Below are 27,309 nucleotides of genomic sequence, written 5' to 3' on the forward strand. Positions count from 1 at the left end.
TAATACATAAATAAATAAAAAGGTTATCATTTGATAGAACATGATTTATGGTGTGCCACAGCACGGGTTCAGGCGTTGATCTTAAAGGGATATTTCACTTTCAAAAAAACTTTTGGTCATTTTATCGTCTAATCAGGCTTTTGGGAACATCCAGGACAGTTTTTCAATTTCTTCATTCAGTATTTAGATATTTGATATTCATTTCCCCCATTTTCCCACTTCCGGGACCTTCCTATACAAACCCATTGTAACTTCAAACTCCATTTTAACCATGATAAGATTCAATGAAAACAACGGTCCTTTTTTCTGGTGACTCCTGACACCCTCCGAATACGTGAGCAGATCGTGTTTTTTTTTATAACGTTTTCCGTTTATTTTTTATAATCTTTTATTGTATTTAATCATTTTCATTTCCCCAAACAATTTATAGAAATCAATGAAAGATGTTATCAAAAAACACGGCCTGCTCACATATTCGGAGGGTGTCAGGGAGTCACCAGAAAAAAGGACAGTTGTTTTCATGGTTAAAATGGAGTTTGAAGTTACAATGGGTTTGTATAGGAAGGTCCTGGAAGTGGGAAAATGGGGGGAAATGAATATCAAATATCTAAATACTGAATGAAGAAATTCAAAAACTGTCCTGGGTGTTCCCAAAAGCCTGATTAGATGATGAAATGACCAAAAGTTATTTTGAAAATGGAATATCCCTTTAACACAATCAAGTATGTTTGAACGATTGCATTTGAGCGCATCTTCTTGGTGAAAATACATAGACACCCACAAAAATAATCATAAAAGTTTTAAAAATAAAAATATAAGTTCACAGTGCATTGTGTCGTGTTGTGAGCTTGTAGATCAGCTGTTTTTGAGCATCTTAGTACAGCGTAGCTTGAATAGTGGTTAGCAAAGAATCCTGAGGATGGCTGCCTCTACACAGTTGGGTTTATGATCAGTTCATTCTTTCTAAAAAAAAAATTTAAGACTGTTTACAAGATGTTGTTTGTTTCCATTAGCTCTTCTTAGGAATGCTTTTAGTAGCATGCGTAACCACCTAAAAATGAAGTCATGTGACTTAGAAAAAATCACACCCGTGTGAAGTGGAGCTGTGTGTGTGTGTGTGTGTGTGTGTGTGTGTGTGTGTGTGTGTGTGTGTGTGTGTGTGTGTGTGTGTGTGTGTGTGTGTGTGTGTGGATCATGTGTACCGATTTTTGTGACATTTGAAGAAAATATGTAGGAAAAGGAGCAAAAAGTGTGTTTTGGAGAAAATTCAAGATGGCGGAAAATCTATCATGGCGCAAATGGGCGTGGCCTATATGGGGAGATGCGTCATGACCCAAGGAATCCAGGGAAAAAATATTTTTAATTTTCCGACCTACGGTTCAAGGGTTACAGGCCAAAACGTAAAGTGGGGTGTTATGGCGCCACCATGCGGCCAAATGACACAATTATTTTTTATTTAATCCTTGAAATCATTATGAACCTCCTCTCCAAGTCTTGAAACTCTAGCCCCTATGGTTTGCGAGAGACAAATAATTGAATGTGAGTTTTTGCGATTCCCATTATAAGTCAATGGGGAAAATTAATTCACTAATAAATTAATATCAATTAAACTATTGAACCTTTCTCTTAGCAAGTTACTAGCCCACGATTCCCGAGTAAGCCGGTCGATTTGACATATGGCGCGAGTGTGTGGTGGCAAAACTGTGGGACTAGTAGCGTGCCGAAGTTTTGGAAGTTCAGGCTACATACAGACACACAGACAGACCCACAAAGCCACGTATAGGGAGCCTGTGTTTCACACAGCTCCAAAAATCACACCCGTGTGAAGTGGAGCTGTGTGTGTGTGTGTGTGTGTGTGTGTGTGTGTGTGTGTGTGTGTGTGTGGATCATGTGTACCGTTTTTTGTGACATTTGAAGAAAATATGTAGGAAAAGGAGCAAAAAGTGTGTTTTGGAGAAAATTCAAGATGGCGGAAAATCTATCATGGCGCAAATGGGCGTGGCCTATATGGGGAGATGCGTCATGACCCAAGGAATCCAGGGAAAAAATATTTTTAATTTTCCGACCTACGGTTCAAGAGTTACGGGCCAAAACGTAAAGTGGGGTGTTATGGCGCCACCATGCGGCCAAATGACACAATTATTTTTTATTTAATCCTTGAAACCATTATGAACCTCCTCTCCAAGTCTTGAAACTCTAGCCCCTATGGTTTGCGAGAGACAAATAATTGAATGTGAGTTTTTGCGATTCCCATTATAAGTCAATGGGGAAAATTAATTCACTAATAAATTAATATCAATTAAACTATTGAACCTTTCTCTTAGCAAGTTACTAGCCCACGATTCCCGAGTAAGCCGGTCGATTTGACATATGGCGCGAGTGTGTGGTGGCAAAACTGTGGGACTAGTAGCGTGCCGAAGTTTAGGAAGTTCAGGCTACATACACACAGACAGACAGACAGACCCACACGGCCACGTATAGGGAGCCTGTGCTTCACACAGCTCCAAAAAAAGAAAAACAAGGTCATGTGGATGTTGACCCTTAGTCTAATGACCCTTTAAATGTTTTCACCTGCACATAAACCCTATACTTCTCCTTTAAATATATTCTTTCTTCGAGTGAATAGACTCACTGGTACCTTCAGTAAGACCAGGGGTAAGACGTTGAGGTGTTTTTGTTGAATCTTCATGTCTTCTGAGCTGAGAGGTCTTTTGAATAATAGATGGACCCTTTCACAACCTAGTCATCAATCAAGTCAGTCTAGTGTCTACAGTTGTTGTCAAAAGTTAGCCTGGAACCAGACCAATCCGCCTGGGCAAAAAAAATTGCCCTTGGCGAATCGGCCCCACTCAATTGTGAATCCATTTCCTCTCAACCAAAATGTGGGGGAACCAATCAGGGCCCAGCATTGGTCTGGTCTAACCAATCGTGTCCAGAGCCATTTTTTTAACCCACCCCTTGGAAATGAAAATTCTGCCTGCGAGTCCAGACTAATATCCAATACACAGTGAGGAATTAGTATGAGCAACGCCAGGCTAGTCAAATGTTGCTATCAGAACTTTGGAGAGCTACTGTACAGTATACTGTATGTGTATGTGCACAAACATGTGTTGGTGTTTGATAAACATGCAGTATATTCTATCTGCTTAGGCAGTGGTGGAAACCGAAACCGTAAACACATTTACTTGAGTACTGTTAAGTAAAACATTGTGGTATACTTTACTTTATTTTACTTTTTTGAGTATTTTATTTTATTTAGGGTTAGGGTTATTCTCTCTCTCTCTCTCTCTCTCTCTCTCTCTCTCTCTCTCTCTCTCTCTCTCTCTCTCTCTCTCTCTCTCTCTCCCCCCCCCCCCCCACACACACATACACACATACGCACTAACTCACGCACACGCGCACGCTCTATCTGTCTCTCTCCCTTTAACGGTCTTGACAGATGAGCAGGGTCTAAAGTTTTGAAACCCACGCAACACACCAGTGACCTTCATTTGCATCAAAATATCAGCATTGATGGCTCAGAGTGAGTAATATTTGTAACAAAATATCAGCCTTGGTGGCCCATACAGCACACATGAATGGACTTTGTGGTAGCACACTAGATGTTCTCATCAACATACCTATTGGCAATGTTGTGTTTGAGCTTCCCATAATATGTCAGTTCTTTACTTGCACCATGCTGGCCTGGCATGTGCTATAACAGTGCTGCCCGCCAGTAATCCTTTAGATGTAGTTAATAAAACACATCACAAATTCTTTATTGGTGACTCAGTAAATAGGTTTGGCCTTGGGCCAATTTCTTTCAGAAACAGACCTCCTTATTTGCAATAATATAAAGCGGTCTGTAGCAATATAGCTACAGAAGTTAATAAATAAGCATTTTTGTGGTATAACTGCATACTGATATTTAGTTAATAACATTTTTTTAATCGGGAAAGAAACAGTCATGCTCAAGGTCTCTTCTTAGATACAGAGAGAAAGAGTGTATTGTTTAAGCAGACATGTGAAACACCTGTGTGTCATTCATTCCTTCTCACCGTGGATAAAAGTAAATAAAAAAGCATTCTTCATGTGGGAGTAGATCCACAGTACTGTTTGGACATTACAGTCTACACGTGGGATTGTCAGATATTGTAAATTCTTTACAAAATAATTTGCCGTCCCAGATATTATCGCTGAAAGGCCAATTCTGGTCCTGATCATTTTAACTCTTTAATGTTTTTGTTTTGTTTTTGTTTTGCTTTACAGTTTTTATTCACCCAAATAATGTATTATGCAGATTAAATGTACAGTATATGATTATGCCACATTTAATTCTTCGTCTACAAACCAGACGTTTGGCCGGTGAGGTAAAAAGTTAATTTCAGACCCTGATGCACATGCACCTCCATTGACACACATGCCTCACACTGTCAACATTTAGGCAAGAGATCCTGTGCCTGACAGCTCTCTACTGTGCAGGCTCATAGTGTACGTCTGTGTGAAGTCTGTGAACACTGACACAGCAGCATTAACCCATAAATGTGTGTTAATGGGTTTGTGGTGTAGGCTACTGTATGTGAATATCTTTCATGTGGTCTGAATTGGCTAATTGGTTTACTAGGATTCATGCTTCTTACTGCCATCCTGCACTCTGTAAAGTCACTTAAACTGAATTGACTTAAACTAATTGGGAATTATTGTTCTAACTGTCTTTTTAATGGTGAAGAGAGACACCAAAGTGAGTAGAGGAGTCAGAACTGGAGCCCAGGCAGCTCTACGTGTCATTGTCAATTATAAGACGTCAGGGATGTCAGGAGGTCTTGTAATGTCAGGGCTCAGTTAACTAGTTACCAGCTTACAGAGTAATGATTAGTGGGACACTGTTGTTTACAGTGCAGTCAACAGACTTTAAGTGCCCTGTAGGGGAGACGCTGATCTGGCTGCTCATTAGCCACTACAAGCAGGGCTCTGAATTGCAACAGGTTTTTTACACTTGCTCCCAAAGTTTACTCTGTACGACCTCGAAATATATTTGGGAGCATTTGTGCAAGTGCAAATGATTGTAATGGTTTGACCTTTCCCCCCTAGACTAATGCTTTCTCAACAAAAAAAACAAGCTAGTAGCTTACAAACGGAGCAGTAAATGGGCGTGTCCAAGGTACCTCAACACTCCGCTGGTCAGCCTGTCTTGGCTGAGACAAAACATGTCGTTTGTACAGGAGAAAATAGCACCTGTACTAGGTGAGAAATACGTCTATATTTAGTTACTACATAAGCTATTTCTGGATACAGAATGTTTAATGCTCGCTACCATGGTACGATAGGCTCAGGTCTCCCCACGCAACTGCTCCTGTCTCGGGGCAGAGGAGACAGCGAGAGTCCCGTTCCCTCCACGGCCAGAGCCGGCGGTAGACAGACAGATGGATTGTTTATTTCATTCATGGTGATTGTAAACTGCGGCACACACACACACACACACACACACACACTAGTTTTTTGGTTTTGTGTTTAGTCCACGGTCAGCCTCTGGCATTCAGTAGTCACATACAGTATGCTGCACGCACCCAGCTCTGGTGAGAACCAGGGAATGCGACTGGCCGCTCCCCCAGCATTGTCTCCTCTACCGGAGGTAGAGCTGGGGTGGAGAGAGGGCTTGCATGACTTGTTGATTATATATCCTTTTATTTCAGTCCATATATATGCCATGTTCTTACCAAATCATCATTAATATTATATAATAGCCGTTACTTCAGAAAGGAAAATCAGTGTCTGCTTCGAGATGAGATTTCTTTGGTGGACTGAATGAGCTAATGCCCACCTACTCAGATTATGCTGTGCTCCGATTGGCTAGGGCGGAAAAAATCAAGCTGAGGACAAAATGAAGCTGCTTGAAAACTGAGGTTTAGTGAGAAATAAAGCAAGCTTTTTATTTTCAAGCTTTTAAAAGTTAACTAAAAATGTAAAAGCTGGTTTGCATAGCGATTACCGGTACTTTGAATTACAAAGCTGATTAATTGTTTAGCTTTTCTTGGTGTGAATGTGGTTTAACATCCATTTCTCTGTACATGGAAATAGGTACCTGTGTAGCATCAGCATGGAAATGATTCAGTCATTGGCGCGGCATAGACGCCGTTGTGCGTTGTTGCGCTGATGTTTTTAAAGGTGCAATACCTAAATTCGATGTCCTCTCCCGAGGGAGCTATTTGCAACTGTTACATCTGGGATTCAAGGTCTTTGATCTTTACCCCCCTCCCAAAAATCTCGTAAAGCCCTGGTGTGGTCTACGATGTGTTTTTAAAGATTTCTTTGGGGCTTTTTATGCCTTTATTGACAGTATAGTACATGGGTCAGCAACCTTTTTGAAATGAAGTGCCACGTTTTTATTTTCTAGAGTGTCAGTGTGCCATAATCAACATACGGTACATTTTAATGACAAATATTTTGTCATATTTTGATTGGCAGGACATTGTTATAAGTATCATTAGACCCAGAGCAATAATCCATCTCCCCGACTCCCTCCCCAGTCAGAGTTCAGAGTTTTAATGAATGTAGTACTATCTGCAAGATGTAATTTGCTATAAATTAGCTAACTTCATTTAATTGACCACATTTACATTTTTTAATGACAAATATTTTGACATATTTTGATTGGCAGGACATTGTTATAAGGATCATTAGACCCAGAGCAATAAACGACCTATCTGCCCGACTCCCTCCCCAGTCAGAGTTCAGAGTTTTAATGAATGTAGAATTTTGTGCAAGATGTAATTAGCTATTCATTAGCTAACTTCATTTAATTGACCACATTCAAAAAAAGTTTTGTTTTTAAAATAAAAATCCTCTCTCTCAAACTTCTGCCAGTGTGCCGGCGATCACCCTCCTCTGTGCCAATGTTGGCACCCGTGCCTAAGGTTGCCTACCCCTGGTATAGTACATTAGGTGACAGGAAATGGGGAGAGAGAGAGATGGGGAGTGACACACAGCAAAGGCCTTTGGGATCGGGACTCGAACATGCAACATGCAGTCAGTCTACACTGAGCCTATACTGTAGGTGCCCGGACTGCTACGTCAGCCGTCCGGCCCTCATATGTAAATCACCGGCAAAGATGTGGGTATTTGTGTAGTCGCTGTGTTAGTTTGTGATTGTTGTCCACTGCACAAATAGTTCCGAAAGGAAAGTAATGTGATATGGTTGCTGCCTTGCTGGAGCTCTGCATGGCCAGGCAGGCACCTGAATATCTAATTGACCTGCTAGAACCATACGTGCCCAGCAGGACCCTGAGGTCAGCTGACCAGGGTCTATGGGTCATTCCTGGTACCAGGTTAAAGGTGACACAGCCTTTCAGTCTGTAGCGCCTGGACTCTGGAATGCCCTTCCTCGTGGCCTGAGAGCTGCAGCGTAGGGCTGTCACAATTATTACATAATCGTCAAATCGTGATTATTTGACATAATCGCGATTATTTTTCATAATCGTCATAATCGTTTCCATGTTGAAAAAATTTCATATATTAAAGAAAGAGTCAAATAAGTATAAAGTTGTCAAATATGTCAGTAATTTCTCTGTATATTTAGGTTATGTGTCATATCTACCATGTGCAACTTCAAAGCCTAAAAGCCAAACAGAAATGTAATTGTCATTGACAAAAACACAATTAAATCGTTAATCGCAATTATTTGAAGGACAAATAATCGTCATGTCAAATGTCATAATCGTGACAGCCCTACTGCAGCGTCTGTGGATATTCTTTAGAATCAGCTAAACACATTTGGGGAATGTCATTGAGCTTCTCCTCCAGGTGTGAAATGTGTTTGCTGTTTTGTTTTTTTCTGACATGCATTGTACGGTTTTGTGTTTTTTGTTTCGTTGCTTATCATTTGAATGTTTTTGCTGTTTTTATTTCTGTTGTATGTAAAGCACTTCTCTCTGTGAAAAGTGCTGTACAAATACAATTGACTTACTTACTTGAAAGATGAAGTGAGAAAGTCATGTGCTTTTGTGACTGTGATCACTAGAGACCATCTAAGGCAAATGGCCCAAACAGTAGCTGAGTTGATCTCAGGGCAGACCATAAATAGCAGTGATGATGTTTGACCTACTATATTGAGCGGTACTACACATACCTCATGTTTTGGAGGGTGGATTTTCCACCAATGAATATAAAGTCAGAGCAAAAATGGCTGCTGCGTGAATATGGTCAATACTGTAATAGTCATACATTGATCAGGGGAGGCCTGCCATTCACACCAAAGCTGCTTTAAGGCCTATTTTTCTTCACTCTGTTCAGGTCTATCATCATCTTAGCATAGGACAAGGGTTTTCAAAGTGGGTGACGGGGCACCCTGGGGTGCTGCGACGGCAGTCCAGGGGTGCCGCGAGATAATAATAAGTACAAAGTTATTTTCAGTCAGTTCTAACCAAAATGGCTATTATCTCAACATTTTCCTCGCAACATAATCACTAAAATATTGTCACTATCAGGCAGAAACCTCTGTTGCACAAAACTAGTGAAAACAGCCGATCTACAAGCACACAACGCCTCGCGATGCGAGGCGTTGTGTGCTTGTAGATCTGCTGTTTTCACTAGTTTAGTACATTTTATAGATGATAAATAAAAAAAGAAAGGTTTTGGACATACAAGGTTTCCACCCGACAACGACGATATTCTATAAATTTAAGGTGCTGGGAGTGAAAATTATAATGTAGTGGTGCCTCGGATTAAAAAAATATTTATAGGGTGCCCTGAGACAAAAAGGTTTGGGAACCCCTGGCATAGGACCATGAAGTGAATGAGTCCCTGTGAGGTTGCGTATTCAGCCTGTCTGCCACCAGTCCGCTGGCATATGGCCTGGCACAGATTCCTCGGGAGCAGAGATCCTCCTCTCTCGCCGTGGCAACACTTGGCAACTGAACTGGAAAGTTGTTAAGTTAAACTAGCCTGCCTGCATCCGTCTCACTTCTATTCCCCTCTCCTCTCCTCCCTCTCCTCTCCTCTCCTCTTTTTAGTTGACACCTTTTTTATCAAGATGAGGGGAAAATAGAATAAGTCAGCTCTTCAAAGTTAGATATCGTCACTGTCGGGCAGAAACCTCGTATCTCCGAGTTTCAAATTTGTAGTTTGTTTCACGAAGTAAAGCCCTGCTTGATCAGACAAGGCTGTCGCACAAAATTACAAGCACACAACGCCTGCTTGTAGATCGGCTGTTTTCACTAGTTAAGTTCATTTTTTTAAATGATAAAAACGAACGGTTTTGGACATACAAGGTTTCCACCCGACAACGACGATATGTTTGAACTGCAGGTACACAAGAGATGGGATTTATGGCTCTTTGAAGTGAGCCAGATCTCTGGGATCCGTTCCTTTCAAAAGACTGGCTCATTTTAGTTACTAGTTACTTTGTAGATTGTGATTATAATTACAAATCACTTCAACCCTAATGAATACTTTCTACTATTGGTACTTTTAAGTACATTTTAATTCCGAACTTCTACTTGTGGCAGAGTATTTCCACATTGCAGTATTGCTACTTTTACTTAAGTAAAGAATTTGAATACATTTTCCACCACTATGTTCATTAGAAAGTAACGGCTCCCTACTGCATACCGGATCCCATCGTTCATTTCAAAGAGCCGTTCAAAAGACTCGAAACTCTATGTTTGCGAACGTCTCACCTCCAAGGTACACACAAGTAAACACCATCCCCAATCACCCATGTCCTTCTCTCCGCAGGTGCAAGCCCAGAGTGTCCCTCTCAGCGTGTCTGTGTTATTCCTCCCTCCTCCCTCTACCTGTGACCAGACGACATGCCTCCAGCGCTGGGCGCGCCGCTGGGGTACAAGATCCCCGAGGGCGGCTGGGGCTGGGCGGTGGTGGTGGGGGCCTTCATCTCCATCGGCTTCTCCTACGCCTTCCCCAAGTCCATCACCGTCTTCTTCAAGGACATCGAGATCATCTTCGACGCCACGCCCAGCCAGGTGTCCTGGATCTCCTCCATCATGCTCGCTGTCATGTACGCCGGAGGTGAGCGCAGCTTGGAGAGATATACTATGAGGCAATGGTTCCCAAACACTGGGTCGGGACCCGTTTGTGGGTCACGGACACATTTTTATGGGTCCCTTAATATTTTGTTTTCCTACATTTTTTTACTGATTACTGTTTCAAAACATTTTCCTAAAAAGCTAAGATTTATATGAATAAAAGAAAAATGCAGAGATTTTTCTATGTAATTTCATTAATAAATAAAAGAAAAATTTCCATAAATTAGAAAACAAATATTGGAGAAGTAGTGAGAATAAACGATAAGCTCACAACGCAACGCTTTGGGAACCACTGCATGGTTTGGGGTCACACACACACACACGCACGCACGCACGCACGCACACGCTCACGCTCACGCTCACGCCCATACATACTGTAGATTAACAATTAGGCTTGAAACCTAAGGTACTGTAGGTCTTAAGGCTGCCTAGTGTCTCCCTTTACTTTCTGCTGAAATTGTTAAACATTTACTCAGCTCAGGTTAGTATATCATCATGAAACCATGCTTTATGGGGTAACTTCCTGGTCTTTGCAGAGCAAAAGCAAAAACATAACAGGACTAAGATGTTTGTGAATGACTCCTACAATTCTCTTTTCTGTGGAACCAGTTTCATAAATGCTTCGCACAAAAAAAGCAAATAGTGTATGTCACCTGACATCTCAAAATTCCCCTGTAATAAGAGGGAGAGGGTCAACTTTATTGACGTTTTATGCTATGCAGGGGGTAACGTCCTGGTAAAAAATACCACATTGACGCTGAAGCCAACAAAAAATCATCCGCACACCTGTTTTATTGCGTTTCTGCCCGACTGTCGCCAAACACAGGCGCACGTGTGTGTGTGTGTGTGTGTGTGTTTCTGTGTTTGTAACCCCCCCCCCCCCCACACACACACACACACACGCATACCTGCATGCACACGCGCTAGCCTAGTCTTGCATTAGGAATATGTGTGAGGCTTGGAGGTCTTTTTGAGTGTGCATGTGTAAGGCAAATAGCCTCTCTCATTCCACTGACGGGGGAAGGGAAGGGAGAGATAGGGCGGTGGAGGGTGTTGGAGAAGGCATAAGGTGGGAGTTAAAATGTGAGTGTGGGGGTTATGTTTGTGTGTGTCTCCACTCTCCAGGCTCTTTCTGGTGGTATGTTAGTGTGGGAGACCTAGCGGGCCTGGCCACGTGCTTTGTGTTTCTCACAACGGCTTTATCTTATCTTGTTCCCCTCTGCTGACGCAGAACCAAAACAAAAAATAAACACTTCTCTTACTCTTACTGATTTCCTCCCTTTCTCCTGCTCTTCTTCTCTGCCCTTTTGCTCACCGCATTCTTACAGCGAGACAAGACCATAATTATCCAAATAAAACTATATTTATAACTCTTTTGAGTCTTCCAAGGTGGGATTTAAGAAAGGGAGACAGTGATTTAGTTCCAGACACACGTATCTACCAGGCAGCAGTTGCCTGTTCCCGTTCAAGATTTAGAGAATGCCGGGGCAACAGACCGAGGGATGCTATGTGGATGAGAAAAATCACACCCAGTGTGAAGTGAGCAGTTAATTTCATTTAGCGTCCCGTGAAGTTTGGCCAATGTGACCCTGGGCGTACAAACAGACGCGGGGCGGGACAAACGGACAAAGCCAGATGTAGGAGCGGTTAGCTCCTTACAGGTGCACCGCTCAAAAACTGATTAACCAATTAAACCCTAAACCTAGTTGACCATGGGCCTTATTTATACTTCATTGACCTTATTCCCATGGGATACAATAAATATGTTTCCCAAACTAGCCGATCTACCAGCTCACAACCTGTTGTGTTGCAACGTGTTGTAAGCTTGTAGATTGGCTATTTTGGGCGAATGTTCCCTCAGAATAGGGATGTTCAAGTGGTTAAAGCAGTCCACTCACACCTGGTCTCTCCCACACTGACTGAGCATAAGGGACACACACGTACGCATTTACGCATGCACACACACACACACACACACACACACACACACACACACACACACACACACACACACACACACACACACACACACACACACACACACACACACACACGAAATTGCTTTGTCCATATATCAATTTAGAATAACCTCCCTTGGTTTTGTATCTCTCCATAACTGTGGTAAGTAAAGTGGATCGTAAGGCCGAAGGCATGGATGAGACTATTTTTTGCACCGTCCGTCCGCCCATCCCTCCATCCGACTGTCCATGTGTCCGTGTGTGTGTACTTAGTTGCGTTGTCAGTGTCGCAAACTGAAAATAGCAGATCTACAAGCTCACAAAATGTGGAAAGCCTTACCGAAGGCCATAAAGGAGTGTGGATCACTAGCATCCTTTAAAATTGCCCTGAAAAACCACTTGCAGGCAGCAGCCGTTCGCAACTGGTAAAAAAAACTAACCTAGCCCAACCCTACCCTCCCCTGCCCCTTCTTTGTATATACTTACTTACTTACTGTTTAGACTCTTTTTTTTGTTCTCTCATTTTTCTTTTCTTTACATATCTACTGCATAGTACTGTGTTCTATTCGTCTGTCATTCAATGTTATATGAGATACTTTTGGTTTCCTGTGGAAATAAGCTTAGTCTTTTCATGGATCTCCTTTTAGTAGACCTTGTACCAGTGAACTGTACCGTCATGAAACTGTACCTTTTCCTATGCAAACTTCTAATAAAGTCTTCAATCAATCAATCAAACAAACAAGTTGAGAGCTTGAGATCAGCTGTTTAAGCGCACAACACTGGCATGCAACCAAGTATAATTCAAGTTTAACTCTTCAGATTTATTTACAACACAACCTTTCCTCTACATTCAATCTCTTCAAAGCAGAGCAGGCTGCCTGTTTTCTGTGTACTCTGTCCTATTCAGTATGATATGCTTGCTTGGAATGGGAACTGCTATGATTAGGAGGTGGAGCAGAATAGCAGTCATTGACGCCACAGTCTGATGTCACTTGTTTGAATAACAACAGTCTGTTCATGTTCCTCACGTGGAGTGGATGTACTGTAACACAATACTCTCACTTGGACCCAGCATGCCATTGTGCATGCCCGTGGGACCTCTGCCACCCTCCTCTGCAAGGGCACAAGGCGCTTTTGTGAGTCGCCAGTTGATGATGTCACTGTGTGGGCATGCTGTCAGACATGAGGTGCTGCACGTACGCACGAACGAGCACATGCTCACTCATTCATAACTAAAACTCAGAGGAGGACAGACTAGAGGAAGCTGACTAACCAAAGAGGAGACTGGCCAGAACACACAGCATAAAGACCTATGCAGAGGTCACCAAAATGTGATGGGACTGGGGCAGTAGACAAAATGTAATAAGCTGCAGAGTGGCGACATCAGTGGAAACGGGGAAAAAAGGCACAGAGTGAGACGGTATTATATTTGACTACTGTTTTTGAAACCTGGCATTTACCTTGAGTCTCAAAGTGATACCCTGCCATATTTACAGTAAATCATAGGCTTTTGTTTTTCTTTCAGCAAACACTTTTAGCCTGAAGTCGGTCAGATTGGTGGTTGTCCAAAACCACTCATACCATTCATTCGACAGATATGCCCATTTTTAGGCATATATGGAGATCTGCTTGTCCATATCTGCAGATCCGACAGGTCTAGTGTTAATAATGCCAATGAGACTTTTTTTATCTGCTCACAGGGCTGCGTTTCCATAAAGCCTTTTTTATGCGCATTTTGGCTTTTATGCATACATCTTTGAATGGAAACACCTGAAATTTTGAAAAAGTCTTGATTTTTCGCAAAAACACTTTTACACTTGGAGGAGGCGGATTTTAGGGCTTAATCGAAAAAAACGTAATGCGCAAAAAGGGCAATGGAATCACTAAGCGAATAGATTTTGAATTAAAATGTATTGAACTCAACGACTGAACTAACATGAACTATCTCCCAAGAATCGCATTTTATCAGTGGATGGAAACAGGCAAAATTCTAATTTCTGATGATTCGCTTCCTATTTTTGAAAAGGCTTTATGGAAACGCAGTTATTGAAGAGACTCTGCACCTATTCGCCACTTTTTCCTCATTGGTTTTTCCGCCAGTGGCATCCCATGTCCTCAGGATATGGCATCTACTGTAAACAACCATGCAGCATATGGGATCTAAAGTCTAAACAACCATGCAGCATATGGGATCTAACTACGGATGCGATACTGTGTTCAGCCACTCTCTATGGTAGATATGTGGCTCTGTTCCACACTAGACCAGCCAATCAAGGGGCTAGCTCCGTTTTGCAGAAGCAGCCATCTTGATTAGCATTTCGTGTGGACAGGATCACAGACTGGCAAATATGGTTTTATTTAACGATAGAACGCAAAGTACATACATTAAACACATGTATGACATAGATTAGTCGGAATGCTATGCTGGCAATGTTTGATGGAGAAATGGTTATGTGAAGTTTTTTGGACTTTGTTTGAGACGCTGTCCAATATGCTTTGTAATTTGCATATCCGGTCTAGAGCGGACATGGAAACAGCAGTTTACAGTAGTAGGAGTTTTCCTGACGTTCAGTGCTCTGTCTGATACAATAGTCTCTCTCTCGGTCGTCCTCAGACGAGCTTCCATCGGAGTCTCCAATCTTTCCGGTTCTCCATACACCCGGCATCCTTCTTCAGGACGTCCACATACGTTAACACGTAACTAGTTAAATTATTAGATCATTAGAAACTCTGCGCTCTTGTAAGAATATTTTGTTGACACATACAATGAACGCTTGTCAGAAACCCAATAAACAAATGTAAAAAAAAAAAAAAAACTACACTCAGGCCAGGATTATATTACATGAAAAGTAATAGCTTGGTAATATTGACATTAGATATGTCTCTAAAACAGTGTAGTTGACAGTACATCTTAAGGGGTTTATTTCTGATATACAGTATATGTTGTTTCCTGTTGGTTAACTAAAACAAATCCTGGTCCTTTCCAAGCCATTCAAATAAAGCTGGTCTGTCTGACTGAGAGAACCAACGTTTTTGTTGACAGGTATTCACAGATCGGAGGCGAGTGACAGGTCTACGTCCTTTTGAACTTTGGTCTTCTTGTCCTTAAGCATGCAATCTGCACAAGCCCTGAGTGTGGTGTTTGTGTGTTTGTGTGACCGTGCGTGATTCCGAGTGAGACAGAGATTTCCCCTCAGCCACTCAGTTTACGGTCCAGTGCATTTAGCCAATCGACAGAACTCTGCTTCGCCAGCCAGGGCCTTACTGAGCATGACTTGCATACTGTACGTGCTTTCCCAGTGTCCCAGGGTGACTTTGCTGTCACTTACCACACAGTATATGTCTCCTGATCTCGTCAGTGTAAGCCAAGGTGTGTGTGTGCAATATAATATCTGGGTATGTTAACTTATGATAAGGCTCAGTCGGTGGGAGGGACTGAAATTATCTTAGTGTGTCGTGTCCTTATAGTACCGTCCATAAAGGCCACTGCTAATCATCAAGCATCCAGAATAGTGGTAGTTTTTCTCCTAATTGCTAATTGCTGGTTGTAGTGCAAAATGGCATGTCTTTTGACACAATGGTTAACAAAATGAACCGTAGCACACAAAGTGATCTTTAATATTTTTTTTAATTCTATGATTTGGTTTTACCGCTATGCCTTATACAGTTTTTATAGGCTATATTGTCTCTTGTGCCAGTTGAAAAGTCCTTGGAAGAGCCCCACTTAAGAATAGAGCCTAGAAGACAAAATTCTGAACATGGGAAGGATGCAATTCAACCAAGAAATATACAGTATATTTATGGGAAACTGTCAATTACTCAACCCAGCACAGCCTATATGCAAGTAGCCTGTTATTACACATTATTTTATGCAATGTGTTGCAGGTTATGCATGTTTGTGTTTGTTGGTTTGTTAGCAATATAAAATTGAGATGTGTAGATTTCCATGAAATTTAGAAAGAAGGATCAGTACGCTGCCCCCAAACAAATGATTTACTTTTGTTTCGAAAAAGTCAAAGATCAAGGTCAAAATCAAGAATGGATTGTTGGACTTTCATGGAACTTGGTGAGAATAATCAGTTGGCTCCCCCGGAAGAGATGATTATCTTCCCCCAAAAGCTCAAAGGTCAAGGTGGCAACAATAGATCTTCTTACAGGCAGGGTTGGCAACCCCAAGTGCATTTGTTATATTTTAGTTTGGTGAACTGATTGCCTGAACACAGAAATTCAAACAATAAAATTGTTAAAATAATAGCGTGCTGGTGACTATGAATAACCTTTCAATCAAGGTGGAGGGATATTTTGTTACTGTAAGTAATTGACCTGGCGGAGGAATATGCCTCATCTTTTCCAGGGATAACCCTAGTCAGTTGTTGGGCAGGGCGACACAAAGTGAAAATATATCAATGCTCTGTCATATTAACCTTATTCTACTCTGACTCATCACCTGTTGTTGGTCTATTTTTATTCCTCTTCATATGATAATGTAATTGTATAATAATATGGAAGAACATTTTCCAGTAGCAAGATTAGAACAGAGGTCGGGTGTCGGGCCTCATGTAGAATCTGTCATCAATTCAGCAACAAGTTCAACATATCGTCGTTGTCGGGTGAAAACCTTGTATGTCCAAAACCGTTTGTTTTGTATTTATAATTTTTAACATGATTTAAACTAGTGAAAACAGCCGATCTACAAGCAACCGCGAGGCGTTGTGTGCTTGTAGATCGTCTGTTTTCACTACTTTTGAGCGATGGCCATATGATGAAGCAGTGCTTTACTTTGCGAAAAAATTAGCAAATTTGAAACTTGGAGATACAAGGTTTCTGCCCGACAACGACGATATATGAGCGTCACTGCATGCAAAATTTGGGGACACAGCTGCAAAATTGAATTCCCAAAGCGGGCCATGATTCTTTGTTGCTGACGCCGACAGAGCCATGTGCTGCTCTCTCCTGTCGCCACCACTCTCCTGGCTGTTCTCTCTCTCTCACACGCACACAGAGAGAGAGAGAAAGATGGAGAGAGGGGTAGAACTAATTGTTTATGTAATATCTGAGAGAACACCGATCACTGCCCCCTTTGTCTCATGCCAGACCACAATAAAGACTGTCACAAATGATTTGTGTCCCTGTACGCGTGTTTGTGCGTCACTAAGGACGCGCTTGTGTGCGCTCTGCTGTTTCCGTGTGTGTGTGTGTGTGTGTGTGTGTGTGTGTGTGTGTGTGTGTGTGTGTGTGTGTGTGTGTGTGTGTGTGTGTGTGTGTGTGTGTGTGTGTGTGTGTGTGTGTGTGTGTGTGTGTGGGCTTGAGTGTGTAGTGCGTTGATGCAGACTGCCTCACTGAGTTCCCTTTTTTGTCCACTTGGCAACAGCTCTCTCACCAGGAATTCCACTGCCATAGAGGCGTTATGTAAGTCTCTATGTGATTGCAGTGTTAATTTAACTCAGAGAGAGTTTAAAAATGGGCCTGCATCAATCAATGTTTACACTCTCAGAGTTAACGCATTTAGAGCTCTTAGACAAACCTATACGTGTTTATTATACCTTTCCCCATTTTTAACATTATTATTTCATGTTTCCTACTGCTACAGAAACTGAAATGTATTGTATAACTGATAATTCTGTCAAGGTTTTCCAAACATTCATATTTAGAAGGCTTATGTGTTGGGGTACATGTGTTAGGGTGGCCTGCGTGTGTGTTTGACATACCAGATAACATCAAAGCCACCTACTGTATGTACACATGGCTCCGTTCTATTCATGGCAACTTGGAAAATTTGTGCTCCTTGCGACAACCCATCACACCAAACATGGCAACCAGCCATGTCACCTTTGTGCTGCACTGCCTGCACACCATTGTTATTTTTTACTGCAAATTTAGATTTAGTTTTAGTAATATTTTAATAATCTGAAAAGTTTTAGTCTAGTTTTAGTCGACTAATGATCGCAAAACTTTAGTCGACTAAATTTACAGTTGATTTTGTCGACAAAAATGTATTTAGGCGGGCCGAAATGGCTGATTTTATGAATCTTTCGTCATAGTTTTAGTAAACAAAATTAACACTGCTGCACACTTAATTTTATTATTATTATATTATTATTATTACAAATTATTAATACATTACCTATGTTGCCTCTACCCTTGCTATGTCCCAAGAGGTACTGTAGGTATGTTGTGCATGCATGCATGCAGCCATACTCACGTGCGCCTGCCCCCTCTGCTCCCTCTGCCAATGTGGTTGCTATACAAATTTCAAGGGCAGACCACCAAGGTCTGTGTGAAGGGGTTTATCCCAACTGGCAGTATTCTGAGGAATGGCAATGAGACATTGCTGGCTTGAAAGGGGTCATTAGAATCTGGCTGTATTTGGAGATCATTCATATAATCTTGATTTGTACAGCCTACAGCGCCTTTCATAGATTGTATCTCAGTCAGATGCTTCATAGTGACTGTCTGCCAGCCCTTTACCACTTGTAAGTGTGTACAGTAAAGTATGTGCATGTGTGTGAGTCCTTTAAGTTTTCCATTCTTCTGACCACTCTGCTGCTGCAAGTTATCCATTTTATGTAACAGTCTGCAACACACATGCACATGCACGCACGCATGCAGAAGGTCTCACTTTCTCATTCTTATGGGACCTAGGACTACAGTACCTCTGGGAAGGTATTATGCTGACATGGCTTCTGCTTGGAATTATCCTATTCTTTGTGCAAAATCAATAGTGTATTGACTGATTGCCAAACCTCAAAGGCAATGAAAAGAAAACATAGGCAGCAGTACGTTTGTATTGTAGACCATCAGGCTTCTGATTATAACTATAGTAACAGCAACATGTGGTCACTCGTTCTGTCATATAGCACATTGGTGCACTACAATAGCCAAACAAACCACAGACCTTTTCAGATTCTACCAGATGGATGTGGCTTTGTAGCCACAGAGCCTCACTGGCAGTAGATTGCTAAACAGTTTACCTCCCCTAGACAATCAATCTTATTAATGATCAGGCCAAGAAAAAAATAAAAAATACTTGAACCACCTTGACTGCCTGTCTGAAGTCAGAGGCAGCCCAAAGGGTGAACAAGGTCATTGCGCAATGCCAACAGCCACTGGCACAGATCCCTTCAGAGCTTTTACAAACATACAGACAATACATGTTTTTACAACCTAGGAGTAAGAACATGCACATACCGGTAGCACCTTTGATTCCTTCTCTTTTTGGAGCTGTGTGAAGCACAGGCTCCCTATACGTGGCCGTGTGGGTCTGTGTGTCTGTGTGTGTGTGTGTGTGTGTGTGTGTCTGTCTGTATGTAGCCTGAACTTCCTAAACCTCGGCACGCCACTAGTCCCACAGTTTTGCCACCACACACTCGCGCCATATGTCAAATCGACCGGCTTACTCGGGAATCGTGGGCTATTACTTTTCTAAGAGAAAGGTTCTATAGTTTAATTGATATTAATTTATTAGTGAATTAATTTTCCCCATTGACTTATAATGGGAATCGCAAAAACTCACATTCAATTATTTGTCTCTCGCAAACCATAGGGGCTAGAGTTTCAAGACTTGGAGAGGAGGTTCATAATGATTTCAAGGATTAAATAAAAAATAATTGTGTCATTTGGCCGCATGGTGGCGCCATAACACCCCACTTTACGTTTTGGCCTGTAACTCTTGAACCGTAGGTCGGAAAATTAAAAATATTTTTTCCCTGGATTCCTTGGGTCATGATGCATCTCCCCATATAGGCCACGCCCATTTGCGCCATGATAGATTTTCCGCCATCTTGAATTTTCTCCAAAACACACTTTTTGCTCCTTTTCCTACATATTTTCTTCAAATGTCACAAAAATCGGTACACATGATCCACACACACACACACACACACACACACACACACACACACAGCTCCACTTCACACGGGTGTGATTTTTCTTAATAATGCTGCTAAAAGTACTGTTGTTGTAGTTGCTAGAAGAAGTACTTGTTGTATATGTTTCTGTATACACGTATGTCTTTTATAGAGGGTATGCGCATGCATAAAGTGAGTGGCAAATCGAGTGGCAAAGTGAGTTTAATGTCGTTTTACGTTGTTTAATGCAACCAGATTTATCTGGTTGGGCTGTCAAGGCCAGAAAGTAGTTTTTTGCCACTCAGTAGGCGTTTCAGCATAACTTCCGGGTATAATGATGATGTCACGCGCTATACATGTTTTCTTTCCTTGCTATTATTTTTTTAATTGCTACTACATTATACGAGTAACCAGAACAAAATAATTGTACTCTTGGTTACTTGTACCTAAGATGTAACAACAAAGACACATTGAACCTTGAATGTAGACTGTAACCGCCTGTGCACACCTGAAATGCAATAGACCTAAATTCTGAATGTTACCCATCATGTCTTGTGACAATACTGAAGTATTGGGAGCATGCATGCATGGAAATAAAATAATCAAATGCACCAAGTCACATTTTTACCAATCTGGCCTGCCCTGCACCCTAAAATAAGTTATACACCATGACCATACGGTATATATCATTGCTGTCTAGCAGAAAACTTGTATCTCTGTGCTACTTTTTTATGTTTTCTTCGTGAATTAACGCCCTACTTCGTCATACTACAGTGTTACACAAATGTAGTGTGGTGGATACTTCTGATGATGCAATGATGACAGACAAGTCAACATGTTCATTATTTATTTCAGCACTATACATCTTATAGCATTCTAAGCAGGCAGCAGGAATGACGTACCGGTATGTAGCTCCTGGGTGCTGGCTTTTATACTATCAGGCAGACATAGTGAAATCTATTCTAATCACAAGGCGTTTCAATATTAGCCTCCTGCCTCCATCATCAGAAGTAATGTTGCGGTCCTAATACTGTATGTCCAGTCTGTTCTCTCATCTCTGTTTTAGCCTTTATAGACTCAAGGCTCATTGGCTGGTCATTGTGACATGTCCAGATATAATATTGTGTTTCACTGCTCTTAATATAACATTTCAAGCTGACAGTGATGACGCAAACTACTAGTCTACTCAAATACATACACAGTGTATAATATAGATCACTGTATAGTAGAAATTCCATAACAGTAGAAAAAATAGCTGATCTACAAGCTCACAAGTCACCATACAACGCATTGTGAACAATTCTTTTGAAATGTTTGTCTGAAATGTTTGTCTGACAGCAAAAGTGGTTAATTGTGCCTGTGAATTGTATAAATATTTAACAAATTAAAAGTATTGACAAGAGCTTTAAACTACGAATTAAGTATTATAAATCGATCAATAAATCAATCTAGCAATCAATCAATCAATCAGTTGTAACTAATAACCAATAACATTGGCTAATTTGAAACACAAATTATTTTTCTCTCATTTCCTGAAAAGTATTACTATTGGACATACAAGGTTTTGAGAGAGACGATACTATTCATTCACTGATGCATGCATGATGAAGCAGTTTGGTTCAGGCAGCATCACTCTGACTCCCTGAGACCCATTCAGAAGCATCTTCTTCACCTTTTTCCCTCTGCCCTTTCTTGCTCCCATCTCTTGTTGTCATTGTAATATCTAGCTTCTCTCTTTTTTAGTGTTTTGCCCTCTACCTCCACCTGCAGGTGAACAATGGGAATTGGTCCATTGAACACTATCAGAGTTACAGACCTGTCATGGTCATTCAGGGCCAGCTCTTTATATGTTTCTGGTAATGTTATTGTTTTCCAATCATGTTGTATGTATGTCCATGGCAAAAAATAAAAAAATACAGAAATGTCCACCACAAGCCAGCATGGTGATGACCCTGCAGCAAACAATAATGTTCACATGACTCATACTGTATTTTGTCTTCTCTCCAGGTCCAATCAGCAGTATACTTGTGAATAAATTCGGCAGTCGACCAATCATCATCTTGGGTGGCTGTCTAGCGGGATCGGGGCTGATCGCCTCATCCTTCTGCAACTCTCTGGTGCAGCTCTACTTCTTCATTGGAGTGGTGGGAGGTCAGTAGACTTATGTTCCACATACTGTAGAAGTAGTTCTGAATAATGTGTAACGTGTAAATAAATATAGCGTACGTCAGATTCTAATGCAAACCCTCCATCTGTTCTCTTTTTCCATCTCCTCCAGGTTTGGGCCTGGCGTTCAACTTGAACCCGGCCCTCACCATGATCGGCAAGTACTTCTTTGAGCGCCGGCCCATTGCCAACGGCATAGCCATGGCTGGCAGCCCCGTGTTCCTGTCTACACTGTCGCCTCTCAACTCCTGGCTGTTTGACGCCTTCGGCTGGCGAGGCAGCTTCCTCATCCTCGGAGGCCTCCTTCTCAACTGCTGCGTGGCCGGCACCCTCATGCGGCCCATCGGGCCCAAACCCCAGCCAGCCAAGAGTGCCGACGTTGCAGTGGGCGAGCCGCAGCCCAAGAAGACCACCATGCAGACCATCAACAGCTTCATCGACCTGACGCTGTTCAAACACCGCGGCTTCCTGCTCTACCTCTTCGGCAACGTCTTCATGTTCTTTGGCCTCTTTGCGCCTCTCGTCTTCCTCTCCAACTACGCCAAGAGCAAGGGCATCGAGAAGAACAAGGCGGCTTTCCTGCTGTCGGTGCTGGCTTTCGTGGACATGTTTGCGCGGCCCTCCATGGGCCTGCTCGCCAACACCAAGTGGGTGCGTCCCAGGATCCAGTACTTCTTCGCCGCCTCTGTGCTCTACAACGGGGTGTGCCACCTGTGTGTGCCGGTGACCACCGACTACACCGGCTTTGTGATCTACGCCTGCTTCTTTGGCTTCGCGTTCGGCTGGCTGAGCTCAGTGCTGTTCGAGACGCTGATGGACCTGGTGGGGGCTCAGAGGTTCTCCTCGGCCGTGGGCCTGGTCACCATCGTGGAGTGTGCTCCGGTGCTGCTCGGCCCACCCTTGTCAGGTGAGGGGGTCCCCAACAACGCAGAGGGATGGATTTCTTTCATTTATTAGTGTTTTACATTGTGGCTCTGCAGGAGTCTGGCCGTCTATAATAATTTTATAATGGAAGTCAAATGGGCTCTGATCAGGCTGAAAACTTGCCCTAATTTGGAGTCATACTGTAGATATGTTTTCCTCAGGACTATTCTTTCCTTGATATCTCTGCCCCTGCTATATTTCATTATAGACACTTATAGACATTATAAATACAAAAATACATTTTGGCATCAATGTTGAATAGTAGCATGGAATTACAAGCCATATTTTAAATCTCTGAATGTAAAACCTGAAGCATCTCTCTCTCTCTCTCTCTCTCTCTCTCTCTCTCTCTCTCTCTCTCTCTCTCTCTGTGTTCACCCAACAGGTACTTTCTACAACTACTACGGCCACTACGACTACACCTACCAAATCTGCGGTGCTATCCTCGTCCTCGCCAGCATCATCCTCTTCATCGGCATGGGCACCAACTACCGCCTGCTGGAGCGGGAGAGGAAAGCGGAGGAGGCCCAGAAGGAGAGGGAGGGGCCCAACAAGGAGGAGCAGGCGGCCATGCTGGCCCCTCCCTCTCCCGCCAAGGGCGAGGAGGAGACGTCGGCCGTCGTCTTAGACGAGGTGGCGAAGATGGACGAGGACACTGTGTAGAGACTGGAATGTATACACACACACACGCACACACACACACACACACACACACACACACACGCACACACACACACAGACCCTGCAAAAGCCACCAGTGAAGCACCCCAACCACCACCACCACCACATGCACTTTACCGATGTGACATTGTTGCAGCTAACTGTAACACCTAGCGCTGTGACGCTCAGCGGAGCTGAGTTTCAGTATTGTAGCCTCTGACGGTATTGGTGTGCCTTCGGTAAACATCAAATATTCTGCAAGAACACACGCACGTATGCAGACATGCACGCACGCACACACACACACGTGCGTGCATGCATGCACGCACGCACGCACACACACACACACACACACACACACACACACACACACACACACACACACACACACACACACACACACTTCTCACACACACACACACACAACACCGGTGCAAAGTATAAAACGGTCTGACGGGGAAAAAGGCAAGAAAGCAAACTGACTGTTGTTCTAGTAATGCTGAGGGTTAGCCTGCCCTCCCCTCGACCACACACACACACACACACACACACACACACACACACACACACACACACATTTAGACACACACATTTACACAGATACACTGACTCCACTGACAGTAGTTGGGGGATTACATCACTGAGGACATTACTCTCAGGGTCTTGAGATGCCGCGCTGGTTCAGAGCCAGGGACACATTCTCACTGTCGAATCACATTACATTTCAGCTCTGCCTCCGCTCTGCACAGGTCCAAGTGAGGCACGGGGAGAACAGAACACACATTACATTTGTCAAGTCCACCACACACTCCTTAAAGTATAAAGAGACATTATATTCACGCTACAGTTGTTTCACTCTGCAAAGGCTGGACACAATGTTAGCACATTATTTCACGAGAATGCCCCTTTATTAGATGTATCTGTTCATATGTTCACATCTAGTGATCACTGGGGGTTGGAGTTGGATTTGTTTTTTTATATATATAGTTGAATTGAGAGAGTAGAAGAAGATAGCATTCCCTATGCAGGTGTGGAAAATCTGGAAAAGTACGGAAAGTGATTTTGACAATTGCCTAAGAAAACAAATGGAGTAGCACAACAAATAGTGAGCAAGCTTGGAGAAAGATCTATTCAACAACCGACCTGTGTTATGTGCCCTATTCAGAGACTGCGTACGCCAGTATCAGTAATACAATTAGTGTGTTGTCACACAGTTGTGACTAAAAATGAATGTGCAGTGTCTAAAAATTTAGATCTGAAAATGTGTTTAATGGATATTTGAAACTGAAATTGCTTAGGAATTCTGCGATACTTTCGTTTGATGAGAATCACAGGGTTTGACGGCCTGCTATTACAAGCTTAGACATCTATCTGGAGATTAGTTTTTTGAATTGTGCATTTGTACATACGGTGTGTCTGCTGTGTGTGTTTGTGTGTGATCGTGTATTATACACACTAAAACAACAACAACAACAACAACAACACATAAAGCACATCTTCTATGTATTGATACAGTATATTAATTATATGCACCTTAATGAAAATAACTGATCAGCAACACAACTCTCAGTATTACATTTCGCTGCACACACAGACACACACACACACACACACACACACACACACACACACACACACACACACACACACACACACACACACACACACACACACACACACACACACAGACACACACACTTGCTTGAGGGACACAATAGGTATAGATTTGTGATTTATTTTTTTGTAGATAGACTGAAGAATGGGTTTAACACGTGTGATATAACCCGCCGTGCTGTGGTGCCAAAATAGAAAAAGAAATCAGAGCAGAGCAGATCGTGTATTTCTTTTTCTTTTTTTATGAACAGTACATTACACATAATGCTTTTGTATCTGTTTTTGATCTATTTCATCTCACTGTGTCAATTAGACTAAAACTAACTTTTTAGATTAAACATTTTTTTGCTGTGATTGAATGATACGCATGAAAACATATGCGTGTATTAGTGTGTGTGTGTGTGTGTGTGTGTGTGTGTGTGTGTGTGTGCGTGTGTGTGTGTGTGTGTGTGTGTGTGTGGGTGCTCGCGTGCGTGTGTTATGGTGTCTGTGCAGCCACTTTTTAATGTACCTCCTTTTATCATTCATTTTCTGTCTGACTGTACGTTTTTCTTGGCTGATTTTCAGCATTGGATTTAGGAATCCTTCTTATGACCAACATTATTTGCTGAAGCCCCGATCAGAACTCAAATTCCTGCTTTGTTGTTCCAGCAACCAGCAGCAGAGGGCAGTATTTCTGTGCAGAATATACAACACTCTTTTCACCCACACAAGTGTTTCATGGTTCACAAGTGTTTCACAAGTGTTTCATTGTTTATCTATGGTTTCTTTGTTGAGAAATCAAAGTGTTGAGTTTGCAATTGCCAAGTCAGTGGTTGGAGCATGCTTTTTAAACTGTGATGTTTCATCCTGATTATTATATTTTCTTGATTAACATTTATGATGTAATTTTTATACATTATAGTCTGACCAGCCAAAACTTCAAAGTGTCAAAATAATTTAGCATCATCATATAAACCTTCTTTGTTGGGATTCAGACGCTGTGTTCTGAAAAATACCCCTTTCAAATAGATATACACAGACTATTCTAAATATTGTTTTTTTTTTTTCTTTTCTTTTTTTTATGTAACCAAACATTAACATGTGCTGTTAAAAGAGTAGTTCACCCCCAAAATGACTTTTTTTCTATTGATTACTCATGCCATGGAGAGTAGAGTTCAATAATATTTTTTGGTTTTTGTCGCATTCCTAAGACGAAAATGTGATAACAATAAATTTACCCCCATTGATTCCGGATGGTGACCCGTTTCGAAACGGGTCACCATCCGGAATCAATGGGGGTAAATTTACTCAAATCAAATTTTTGTCTTAGGAATGCGACAAAAACCAAAAAATATTATTGAACTCTACTCTCCATGGCATGAGTAATCAATAGAAAAAAAGTCATTTTGGGGGTGAACTACTCCTTTAATGGTTGATTTTTATGTTTTGATCCTGCACTTTGCAGTGATTCTTCACTCCAGTTCTGGGGACATGTCAAACTTCTAGCCTGCTTTATGAGTTTTGCAATCAATCTGGGAAGCTTGTGAACACCATTAACAAGAGTTTCTGCTGAATGCTATATACCTAAACTAATCGGTAGAATAGAATAGTAACCGTCTTTTGTACTGAATGTGCCAGTGTTGAGAACCCCATGATGTAACATTATACAGTACAGTACAATCTTTGTCAGGTTCCAATTCGCATTCCCTTTTTGCAATGAGACTCAAGCCAATAGAACATTTCCTCTGTCCCATGTAGAGACAAGTGACAGTCACCACTCATTTCAGGTATCGCTTTCAATCCCCCTAGCTATAGCGCAGCTTGAAACTCGCATACATAACTTTACACAAACCTCCAAGTCCAAAACGAAATCAACTTTTCGTATTGGAATGAGATGTAGATCTACACTAAAACGTATAAATGTGTACTGTATGCCTGTTACTTAGAACAACAAGGGAAATATTGCCTCGACTGAATATAACATTAACGAATAACTTTTGGACAAGTTAATCATACAGTGTATGTATTTAGTTTGGATTTTTATTTTGTTTGTTTTTAAAAAGAATACGCCATGACGGATTGGCTTGGTGTCTATATCCACCAGATTCATTTCAGAGCTACTTGTAGATCTGCAATTTT

At 41.9% G+C, this 27,309-nt stretch overlaps 1 protein-coding gene across 1 annotated transcript in view; it reads left to right on the forward strand.

Annotated features, from left to right (window-relative positions):
* LOC308292010 (monocarboxylate transporter 1-like) overlaps nt 1–23,627 on the forward strand; it is a 37,185-nt gene extending 13,558 nt beyond the window's left edge. Inside the window, exons 2-5 of the mRNA XM_080734203.1 lie at nt 9,712–10,002; nt 21,832–21,975; nt 22,103–22,897; nt 23,300–23,627. Coding sequence (XP_080590329.1) covers nt 9,786–10,002; nt 21,832–21,975; nt 22,103–22,897; nt 23,300–23,577 — 1,434 coding nt within the window. The 5' untranslated portion in view covers nt 9,712–9,785 and the 3' untranslated portion in view covers nt 23,578–23,627. The remainder of the gene's footprint in view (nt 1–9,711; nt 10,003–21,831; nt 21,976–22,102; nt 22,898–23,299) is intronic.
* Nucleotides 23,628–27,309: the final 3,682 nt, after the last annotated feature.

The sequence above is a fragment of the Nannobrachium achirus genome (assembly GCF_963921795.1).
Source record: "Nannobrachium achirus genome assembly, chromosome: 9".
NCBI lineage: Eukaryota > Metazoa > Chordata > Actinopteri > Myctophiformes > Myctophidae > Nannobrachium > Nannobrachium achirus.